This window comes from Zingiber officinale, chromosome 7B (genome assembly GCF_018446385.1).
Source record: "Zingiber officinale cultivar Zhangliang chromosome 7B, Zo_v1.1, whole genome shotgun sequence".
Classification (NCBI taxonomy): domain Eukaryota; kingdom Viridiplantae; phylum Streptophyta; class Magnoliopsida; order Zingiberales; family Zingiberaceae; genus Zingiber; species Zingiber officinale.
Window position 1 is genome coordinate 103,882,183 of NC_055999.1, and position 12,134 is coordinate 103,894,316.

The 12,134-nt window shown below is 41.3% G+C and overlaps 1 protein-coding gene across 1 annotated transcript; it reads right to left on the reverse strand.

The window, feature by feature from the left end:
• Positions 1–3,108: 3,108 nt before the first annotated feature.
• LOC122006644 (60S ribosomal protein L11-1-like) lies at positions 3,109–5,165 on the reverse strand. The gene is made up of 3 exons (XM_042562214.1): positions 5,125–5,165; positions 4,822–5,017; positions 3,109–3,817 (listed from the first exon to the last, which is right to left on the reverse strand). Exons 2-3 carry the CDS (start codon positions 4,935–4,937, stop codon positions 3,622–3,624), a joined length of 312 nt encoding a protein of 103 aa, XP_042418148.1. The 5' UTR covers positions 4,938–5,017; positions 5,125–5,165; the 3' UTR covers positions 3,109–3,621.
• Positions 5,166–12,134: the final 6,969 nt, after the last annotated feature.

A 12,134-nucleotide genomic window follows, 5' to 3' on the forward strand; every position in this document is an offset into this window, starting at 1 on the left:
AAGGAAACGTGTTAGTGGTTTGCATTCTTCCTTATTGTCTTTAGCTTTCTTGTTAATATTAGTTTGTATTTTGGCTGCGCAAACTAACCTTGTAGAGAAGCAATCGAATTTGGGGCAACGTATATTCAACCCCCCTTTCTAGTCGGCCATACGAGATCCCCAACACCACCTTCGCACTCCGGCACTTCGGGGTCGTTGCCTTCATGCCACAACCATTGTTGTCGTCCTACAGTATCCAGTCGCCGATCTGATTCCTTGCAGTTTACTATTTTCGGCCTTCGCCGATCTAGCCAGTGTACTGTGTTTTGACCTCTGCGCCAATCCATCTTGTGTATAGTGTTCTGGCCTGCGTGCCACTATCATATTTCGATCTACGTACCACCTTCCGGATCCATGCCTCGTCCAACTCTGCGCCGTTAAATCCAGATCCTCATTCGACTCATATTCATCTGCTCTTCTGAGTCATGACGGCTCGATTGGCATCATGACCAGCTCACCAATCTACTAGAAGGTGCCCTTGGGCCAAGATACATTTTTCATACTTATTCTTCACACAGTTTATTATTCTACTATTTATTCGGCTTCTTATATATTTTTGGGATCTGCCTTGAGTATCAGGATACAAGGACGGGGGTAACTCAATTGCTATCTACAAATAGCGTTGACCAGAGGTCTTCTGACGACTTGATCAACACAGAAGATAGCTCATCATACCTCCTCTCTGGGCCATAGTAATTCAGACAATATTCCAGCCATATCATCATCCCAGCCTCTATCCAACTCAACTTCCGGACGGAATCACACATAAAACCAAGCACTACTTCTATAAAAGGGCAAAAAAAACTAAGGAAAGGAGGAAAAAGCATTCCAACAACAAGATAAGATAGCATTATGAGTAAAGAAGAAGTGGAGACAGTGGAATGACTCCATCAACCATTTATCCACTTTCACTTTTTCCTTCCTTTCTTTTTTGCTACTTCTATTCACGACCTTCTTCAAGGCCCACAAAGCCCTTTCTCTAAAGGGAGGCACCTCAACCCACAACTGGCCAAAGCAGAAAGCCCTTCTTTTCCAACTCAAGCCCTCTACCCTAGAGAGTCATCTTCTTATTCAATACTTTACTGACTTAAGTATTAGAGAGGCAAAGTCGACAATGTCTACCTCCGCTCATCGATGTTGTGTAAGGTAATGTCCAATGCAGGTGCGTGTTAAAATACGTTTCATAAACATGTACAGTGGAAGACAAAATAATAATTTCTAATTATTACAACACATGCACCACACGCATACAAGGATACATCTCATGTAGATATGATCGCGATATAAAATTTTGCGGAAAGTAAATTTATGCTAGATATACCTGATGGATAACGCGCAGTAGAAAGGACATCAACTAGTAAACCCAATGAAATTTGCCTTTACTTGTATCCATACCGAGTTGTCATTGAGACGACTTTACGAAGCCACAAGTCGTTCGTCTCTCCAATCAGTACTAGCCAAGCATAAAGATGAAGCAATCCGAGATAACTCTCACATCACGATTTGGAGAGCGACGTGCCACCAAAATCATCGACACTGAATTTGTCGACACCAAAATCATCTGTATTGAATTTGTCAACACCGAATTCGTTAGTACTAAATTCGTCAACACTGAATTCAATGGCTGGAGATAGCCGACGATAACTTTTGGGCCGCAAGAGCTTGGGCGGCGACTACAGAGAGGGAGAGGGAGAAGAGGATGAGAAGAAGCTCTAATCAAATTAGAATTTTCTCTCAAAAATAAAATAATTACTCTCTTCTCCCCATAGAGGGTATTTATGTACTTCTACATGACTTGGAAGCAAGTCATCTCCTAAATCTAATTAACAAAATCAACCTAAGTTTTGTTTAAAATTATATTATCTTGATTCATAATTAAATCAAACCTTTTTGATTTATTATTAAACTAAGTTATTTCATAACTAAACCAAACCTCTTTTGGTTTATTATCAAATCATAATGAATCTATCTCTTCTATAATAATCATGACACATCCACGCCTCTATTCTGACAAATATTTTCCCATATTTATCCTTTTTATTTGGTCCAACCAAACTCTATCTCTCTCTTAATTTGATAATCTAATTCTCAAACTCATTTTAAGTCTCTAAGATAAACTCATAGTACATTAGTTGTTTATAATTAACTATTAATTATGGAACGATCATGAGTGACATCAAATAGTACATCATAATCCCCAATTGATCAAAAAATCACAGTTGATTCGAAAATCACTTTTGAATCCTTCAGCAACTACAATGAATCATGTCTCGTTCCTTTCACTCGTTTTATACCCACTTGGTTCAAAACATGATCTATGTGTCAGCTCCCACTAGGTTGACTATGTCACAACTAATCCAAATAATACTTCCTTGTCCTATGGATTCAAATTACTCGTACATGTGTTCAAGAGTACAATATTCTTAACATGTGATGTTTTAGCCAAATATTTTGAGCAATAATCCTAACAAGTGGTCATAGGGTATACATCTCCTCGCAAGGAGCGGTGAATCCTCTGTGAGCTTTCTAAACACTTTCGAGCACTTTGACTTATACCCAATCATCCCAAGTCCACACCTCTACGGAGATGTTTGCTTAAGATATCAAAATATAAGTCTCCATGATCAAGATGACTTGAATACCTTGAATCGAAGGAAACTTGCATTCGAGCTGCAATGAAATATTCATTGACATATCAATATATGTAGAGAACCATATGAAGTCTCATAGATGATCACTCTAATGAACTAGTTACCATAACTAGTATTCACGTTTAACTCTCAGCATTCCAATATCTCCAGACAGTAAGAACAACTGCTTGGTTAGACAAAGGAATATAACTCGTGCTAGTTTCACATAATCGATGATGTCATAACTCATCAATTTATCGATTAGGGATTATTTTAATACATTCATAATTACATATATAGAGATACTCACAAGTTATAATCCAATCATAAATTCTCTCATGCTATGAATCATATTACGGGTATTCAGTAAATTAATTTAAGATCAAATCATTGTGGCATGATTTAATCTCATACACATAGAAAACGTACACTCAATTAGTGAAATTGTATTGATCTAATAAATAAATATAAATCAAAAGATAATTATTTTGGGACATCATTCAAATATAACGGTAAATTAAAAAAAAATCTCCAATCACAATGTTAACGACATTGAGGCGATTTAACGACATTGAGGCGTTGCAAATCGTAGATAGAGTTGCAAGGAGGCAGTAGTGTCCAGAAGACTGGAGGCATTGTGAATGTACACGTGAGCCAGAGGATTGGAAGTTCATTGGAGGCTTGCCTGGCTCTCGAAGACCGGAGGCTCTACCGGTACGAATCCCCAACCTACGTGCTACGGCAGAATAGAAGGTCCGGAGTTGCAGGAATGGAGATTCTGACAGCATCAGAAAGATTGACCAAAAATTCATAATAGCACCAAAACAGATCTTAACTCCAGTAAGTAACGAGTTTTGTTGGGCACAACCACCAAAATAGTGTTTTAAAATAACTCCTGGTGTAAAATAATTTTAGCCCCAGGTCGAGTTCCAAGGTTAAGTTGTTTCAAGTTCTAACTTGTTGTCTGAGCTTTGTTGAGGATGGCTCCCTCGTATTTAACTTGGAACCACTTCATAGCATCCTCCTTGGTGACTCTCTGTTGAATGCCAATTCTTGACTTGCACCTGCGGCGACGGCTCACACGGTAGCCAGGGCGCTCCAAGACAACATAAAAAACCATGCCATAGTTACCAGTGGACGGATCATACCTGTTAAGGTAATTTTAAGATTAGTAGAAAAAAATAACCATTTAGAAGCATTGACGGCCAAGAGTGGACAAGCATTGAACTTTAATAAAAATGGAACACTACAGGGATTTGGTACACTATTGTCTGAAGCTAAAGCAAATTCCTGAGCCTGTCAAAGACCATCATCTGACTCTATCTATGGTCTCTCAAAAGATTCGCTTTCCCACAAAAATCCCTAAAGCTTGGCCAAATCTTTAAGCTAACTCATCTCAAGTTTTTATTGATGCATAAAAGGTTTAATAATAAGACATAAGATGAACAATGGTTTCTCCCATAACAGAATCCTCCTTGACAGCTCCAATTATGGCCATAGAAATATTTCAGCAAATATGATAAAGATAACCAAATTCATTATCTGTTTATCACAATAACAATTCCAAAATTCGCTACGTGTTGATTAAATTGTAAAGAAACAAACCATTTCTCTGACCGAATCATCAACAGATTATTCATTATTGTCTAATTCATAAAATAAAACTTTTATACAAGATGAAGCAGGCAACAGCTTTGTTAAAAATTAAGAAAAGGCTACAGTTAGAATGCTAGGAAAAGTTCTTAGAGCTAAGATCAGAATCAAACCCAACTGACTTCATCTCAATCAAAATTCTAGAGTAATTAAACATCTAAAGGTGATGATGCTTCAGAGTTGAATAATATTTATTAAATGAAACATCGATTTGCATTATCAAAATTGGTATTTCAAATACAAAATAAGTATTTGGTTAATATTTATTAAATGAAACATTGATTTACATTATCCAACCCTGTGCTATAGTTCTAGTAAACTGATAATGATCATCTACTTAGAGGTTTGGTCCTTTATTTTTCATTATATTCAATTAAAGAAATATATGACTGCTAGAATAATAGATATCAATGCACGAAGCAAAATATGGAGTCTTCATGCTATGTATATTCTGTGATTTCAAAGTAAACATGAATGAAGAACATAACAAAGAGCTTACTTAATCCCGAGATCAATATGCTCCTGTATGCCAAAACCAAAGCATCCAGTATCACTGAAGTTTCTTCGCAACAGTTCATATTCCTTTACTTTCAGACCACTTTCCAAAAGTTGCATGGCCTTGTCACCTCTGACTGTGACATAGCATGCAATCTTCTCATTTCGCCGGATTCTAAAGGAACGGACAGTGTACGTCGCTGTTAAAAAAAAAAAACCATATGACCAACAGAGGCTCACGAGAAACACTGAAATACTGAATTGAAATTATTTAATAAAGTAGCATTTTGTAGAAGAGCATCAATACCTTTCGAGAAAACTGGCACTGAGTTGTTCCAAAACCTACATAAGCAGGGAAACGTGAATATGAATTGTGGGTATCACTTGACAAATGAGAGTATACTAGGAGGTGGATTTTCGCAAGAAAATAAGGAATCAGAATATGCGTATCTACCTCTACATTGTTCCTAAAATTTGGAATATATATGTTGGCAAAAAGTTGAATGGAAACACGACGTGTGGATTTCAGTCCCACAAAGAAAGCGAAGCTTTCCGGTTGATTCGAAATAAAGGAGGTGAGAATTCAGGGTCCGGATGACATCAACCCGAGGGGTCTTTTTGTGAACCTCATTGCTCGTAAAAATCGGTTAGGACACGAAATGTCCGCAAAAAGTAACTTGTTGGCCAGCATGCAAGCCAAGGCCAAGGTTGCTAGCTTGACTGCACGCCACGTTGTGGCTTGCATGGCATGCATACAAGCCACAACGTGGCTTGCTTGTTGGCAAGCACGCAAGCCACCAGCCACGTTGAACAGACAAGGTCTATATAAGACCGTTGAGAGGAATGAAGAGGACAAAGAAAGAGCTCAAGTGAGCTTTGTGTTGTATGAGAAGAGCATGCTTCCATTCCTCCTTGAATCCCCATGTTTCCTTCCCTTCTGTTGTGCACTTCGTTTGCTCAACAGAAATAGTGATAGCTTTCAGATATAGTTTAGATCGTCACGACAACCAGTGCTCGGTTGTACTCTTGATCTTGCCGTTTTTCTCCCGGGAAACAGACGTCCAACTAATCCTCTGAGCACCGCGAAGGGACCGAATCTGTTTTAAGGAGACAACCCTCTGTTGGACTCGGCATCCACTCTGAGTTCGTGTTGCAGCTCTCGACATCCTATCAGCAACTCTCAGCAGCAACTTGGCGTCGTTTGACAACTCACGATGTCTGCGACTCACCTACTCGGCGCGTGGATCGGCTCGCTAGAGTCGACAGTTTGAGATTATCTGCTCAAGCCTACTTGATTGTAAGTCCTTGTGCCTCTGGTACGCACTCAGAAACGTGAAACAAAGCTTCTGAGACGATCACACAGATTGTAACGGGTTCACACCCAACAAAACTTAAAACAGATTCGTTCTGTTGCCATGGCGGCAGGAAATGTTGAGATGCAACAGGCTCAACATGTGCCGGCCTCCTCCGCCCCAATTGGGAATGTGTCAATTAATCATGGGGAAAAGCGAGAAAAGTTCACAGGAGTGAATTTCAAACGGTGGCAGCAGAAGATGTTCTTCTACTTAACCACACTAGGTCTGGCACGTATCTTGACCGAGGAAACTCCCAAGGTTGTTAAGGGTGTAGATGAGGTGAACACCCTCCTTCTGATCGACAAATGGAATGATTCTGAGTTCCTCTGTCGAAACTACATCCTCAACAATCTTGCCGACTCACTCTATCTTGTGTATTGTGAGAAGAAAACGGCAAGGGAACTGTGGGAATCTCTGGACAAGAAATATAAATCGGAGGATGCTGGGCCAAAAAGTTTATTGTTGGTCGTTTCCTGGACTATCGGATGAGTGACTCGAAGTCTGTAATCAGTCAAGTCCAAGAGCTTCAAATACTCTTATAAGAAATTCACTCAGAAGGTATGACTCTGAGTGAAACCTTCCAAGTGGCATCTATCATCGAAAAGCTACCAACTGGCTGGAAGGACTTTAAGAATTACCTGAAGCACAAGCGGAAGGAAATGAATCTGGAGGAACTTGTTGTTCGCTTTCGTATAGAAGAAGACAACAAGAGTTCGGAGAGAAAACTGTTCTCTCAGGCTACTGTAAAAGCCAATGTTGTTGAGCACGGACAAAGCTCAAAACAGAAGCATCCAAAATGTTCCACGACGCAACCCAAAGGACAAAACATGAAAAAGAAGTTCTTAGGGAAATGCTACAATTGTGATCGTATGAGTCACAAGGCTTCGGACTGTAAAAGGCCAAAGAAGAAAAAGCCTGAGGTCAACCTGGCAGGAGAACAGGATCTGGATCTCTGCGCCGTGATCTCTAAGGTAAACCTAATAGGTTCCAATCCTCGGCAATGGTGGATCGATACTGGAGCCACCAGACATGTGTGTTGCAGCAAGGAGCTACTCCACAACTTCGAAGAAGTCACTAGAGACAAACTGTTCATGGGGAACTCAGCAACCTCGGACATCATGGGCCAAGGAAAGGTGGTGCTGAAGATGACCTTGGGCAAGGACCTTACTCTGAACAATATGTTGTATGTTCCGGAGATTCGGAAGAATCTAGTATCCGGATCACTTTTTAGCAAGCATGGCTTACGCATTGTTTTTGAGTCGAACAGAATTGTATTATCCAAGAATGGAGTGTTTGTAGGAAGGGGCTATGTATCTGATGGGTTGTTTAAACTCAATGTAATGGCAATTAGGCCTAAGATAAATAAAACTGAAAGCTCTTCCACTTATATGCTTGAGTCTTCATGTTTGTGGCATGGTAGACTAGGACATGTTAACTACGATGTATTGCGTAGATTAATAAACATGCAAAGCATACCTACATTCCACCTTGACCCAAAACACAAGTGTGAGATTTGTGTTGAAGCGAAAATAACAAGGTCATCCTTTCAACATATTGAAAGAAGTAATGAACTACTTGACCTAATTTACACCGACATGTGCGACCTTAAAGGTACACCAACACGTGGTGGGAATAAATACTTCATCACTTTTGTAGATGATAATACAAGATACTGTTATGTGTATCTTTTCAAAAGTAAGGATGAAGCTATAGAGAAATTCGCTCTCTATAAGAATGAGGTTGAAAACCAGCTTAATAGAAAGATTAAGGTGGTTCGAAGTGACCGAGGCGGTGAATATGTGTCACCGTTCGCTGAGTTGTGTGTTGTACATGGGATCAGACATGAAACAACAGCTCCTTATACTCCTCAGCAAAATGGAGTTGCTGAGCGCAAGAATCGAACTCTTAAGGAGATGATGAATGCTCTTCTATTAAGCTCTGGATTACCAGAGTCCATGTGGGGAGAAGCTGTGTTAATAGATAATTACCTTTTAAATAAGGTGCCCCGGAAGAAAATAGATAAGAGCCCTTATGAGTTGTGGAATGAAAGACAACCGTCCTACAAATATTTACGAATGTGGGGGTGTCTTGCCAAAGTGTTGGTGCCTGATCCGAAAAGGATTAAGATAGGACCAAAGACTGTTGACTGCATATTTATTGGATATGCACATAACAGTAGTGCTTATCGATTTTGTGTGTATGAGTCACACATACCGGAGATACACAAGAACTCGATAATCGAATCGAGAAATACCTCGAACTTCGAGCATGTGTTTCCGTATAAGACCCGAGAGGATGCTAGCTCCTCAAAACGGGCATATGAAACACAAGACGAAGAAAAAGACGATGAACCAGTTGAGATTGAGCTTAGACGGAGTAAACGAGCTCGGGTAGAAAAATCCTACGGATCGGATTTTATCATTTTCATGCTGGAAAGTGAGCCCCGGAGTTACGCAGAAGCGGTAAGCTCGTCTAATGGACCTCACTGGAGAGAGGCAATTACATCTTAGATAGAATCTATCTTGCAAAATCACACTTGGGAACTCGTAGATCTTCCTCCGGGAAGTAAACCACTAGGATGTAAGTGGATCTTCAAGAAGAAAATGAAAGTAGATGACATAATTGATAAATACAAGGCCAGATTGGTAATCAAAGGATACCGACAACGAGAAGGCCTTGATTACTTCGATACATATTCTTCGGTGTCTAGAATAACTTCCATTAGAGTATTGTTGGCTATCGCTGCTCTATGGAATCTCGAAATACATCAAATGGATGTCAAAACAGTCTTTCTAAACGGGGATTTAGAAGAGGAAATCTATATGGACCAACCTGAGGGGTTTTCTGTGTCAGGACAGAAAAATAAGGTCTGTAGATTGGTGAAGTCATTATATGGTTTGAAACAAGCACCAAAGCAGTGGCATAAAAAATATGATAATGCCATGAAGGAATGTGGATTCCAGATCAATGAATGTGATAAATGTGTCTACATGAGAGCCACAGAGAGTGACTATGTCATCTTGTGCCTCTATGTAGATGACATACTTATCATTGGGAGTAATGATAAGATAATCAAATCCACTAAAGACATGTTGAACTCAACATTTGACATGAAAGACATGGGTCTAGCTGATGTGATTCTAGGAATCAAAATTCTTAGAACGACAGAAGGACTTGTTCTTAGTCAGTCTCATTACGTGGACAAGATTCTTGAGAAATTCACCAAGGGTGATACTGCGTTGGCACGAACGCCGATAGATACGAGTCAACATCTATCGAAAAATCGAGGTGAAAGTATCTCTCAGATAGAGTACTCTCGAGTAATTGGAAGTCTGATGTACTTGATGAGTTGTACTCGACCAGACTTGGCCTACGCAGTAAGCAAACTGAGTAGATACACGAGTAATCCCGGTGTGGAGCACTGGAAAGGGATAACAAGAGTACTGAGGTACTTGAGGTATACTCGTGAAAATGGACTGCACTATAAAAGATATGATCAAAGGATACAGCGATGCAAGTTGGATATCTGATATAAAAGACTTTAAGTCTACGAGTGGATATGTCTTCACTCTAGCTGGTGCAGCCATTTCCTGAAAATCCTCTAAGCAAACCTTAATAACCAGATCCACGATGGAATCTGAGTTTGTAGCTCTTGACAAATGTGGTGAAGAGGCTGAATGGCTATGACAATTCTTAGAAGATATTCCACGATGACCGAAACCTGTGTCGGCGATTTGCATACATTGCGATAGTCAATCAGCTATCGGTCGGGCACAGAGCCATCTGTATAATGGTAAGTCTAGACATATACATGGTAGACATAAGACCATTAGACAACTACTCTCAACTGGAGTTATCACTGTTGACTATGTGAAGTCAAAGGATAACCTAGCGGATCCGCTAACCAAGGGGTTAAATCAAGAGTTAGTTGCAAGCTCATCAAGAAGAATGGGCTTGAAGTCGTTGTCAGCGATTAGTGCAGAGGACACCTAACCTATGCTGACTGGAGATCCCAAGAACTAGGTTCAAAGGGACAACTAATCTGCACTGACTAGACACACTGTGGGGGGTAACCCAATGACCCAGTGACCAGACTAGGGTAAGCCGATGGGCTTTTAATGATCACGAAGAGTAGATGACAACTCTTGAGGGATCACCTATGTGAGAAAGAAGTGGGGCCGCTTCGAAGAGAATTGGAGGCTCAATTCTTAGAATTTCTCACAGAACCAGGCGTGTTCATGGCCAAGAACGAACACACTCATAAGACCTAAGCTATATCAGGGAGAGTCGTGGGTAAAACTCTGTCCATGCTTACACCAACGGCCGAATAGTTCAAAGACATCACGTCTGAGCAAACAGAGTTTACAAGGGAAGGTTCAAAGAGTAACAACTATCTATCCTATACTCGACTCAACTGTTGAAGACTATCACACATCCTTGTTTCCATTCATGTGGGGGATTGTTGGCAAAAAGTTGAATGGAAACACGACGTATGGGTTTCAGTCCCACAAAGAAAGCGAAGCTTTCCGGCTGATTCAGAACAAAGGGGGTGAGAATCCAAGGCCCGAATGACATCAACCCGAGGGGTCTTTTTGTGAACCCCATTGCTCGTAAAAATCGGTCAAGACACGATATGTCCGCAAAAGGCAACTTGTTGGCCAGCATGCAAGCCAAGGCCAAGGTTGCCAGCTTGCCTGCACGCCACGTTGTGGCTTGCATGGCATGCATACAAGCCACAACGTGGCTTGCTTGTTGGCAAGCATGCAAGCCAACTTGTTGGCAAGCACGCAAGCCAACTTGTTGGCAAGCACGCAAGCCACCAACCACGTTGAACAGACAAGGTCTATATAAGACCGTTGAGAGGAATGAAGAGGACAGAGAAAGAGCTCGAGTGAGCTTTGTGTTGTATGAGAAGAGCACGCTTCCATTCCTCCTTGAATCCCCATGTTTCCTTCCCTTTTGTTGTGCACTTCTTTTGCTCAACAGAAATAGTGATAGCTTTCAGATATAGTTTAGATCGTCACGGCTCGGTTGTAGTCGTGATCTTGCCGTTTTTCTCCAAAGAAACAGACGTCCAACTAATCCTCTGAGCACCGCGGAGGGGTCGAATCTGTTTTAAGGAGACAACGCTCTGCTAGACTCGGCATCCACTCTGAGTTCGTGTTGCAGCTCTCGACATCCTGTCAGCAACTCTCAACAGCAACTTGACGCCATTTGACAACTCACGATGTCTGCGACTCACTTACTCAGCGCGTGGATCGGCTCGCTAGAGTCGACAGGTTGAGATTATCTGCTCAAGCCTACTTGATTGTAAGTCCTTGTGCCTCTGGTACGCACTCAGAAGCGTGAAACAAAGCTTCTGAGACGATCACACAGATTGTAACGGGTTCACACCCAACAATATATTCCAAGGCCAATTTTAGGTTTTCACAACAGTGCCAGCAAAAAAGGACAAATCACTTAGATCGAAAAGTCAACGAAATGACAGCATTACCTTAGCGGCCCTAGTGAGTCGATCGCCGCTTTTGCCGATGGAAACGGTGAGAACGAGGTACTGGACTTTGATCTCCCTCAGAGGGTTCGATAGCTTCTTCTCGGAATCCTGCGCGGGAGGTGAAGGAAAAGACAAAATCAAACATCAGCAGGGAAAATGGAGAAGAAAGTCTGAAAAAGGCGAAAGCAATAAGAGAAGAACAACGCCAACCATAGCAATGAAGATCGTAGAATCGCAGTGACGATGGAGGATTGTGGCAAAAGGCGAAACACTCGCCCCCAGCGCCCCCGTCGTACCCGACCCAAGGCCATCACGAGGGAGGTAAATCGTAACATCCGAGCGGGCATGTAGCGGATAGGGTGTAATACGAGGATAGGGGATTTATTCCCCAGCTCAGCTGCCCCGAGGATCAACCCTGCCGCTTCATTGTGGCAAGTTCCGCCACATACCAAACCGGATGATCCACGG

Bases quoted from the DNA above. Each gene is read 5' to 3' on its own strand.
- LOC122006644 (XM_042562214.1), bottom strand. From the start codon at position 4,937: ATGCAACTTTTGGAAAGTGGTCTGAAAGTAAAGGAATATGAACTGTTG. The intron at 3,818-4,821 runs GTAAGCTCTTTG...TTACCTTAACAG, and splicing joins CATATTGATCTCGGGATTAA to GTATGATCCGTCCACTGGTA.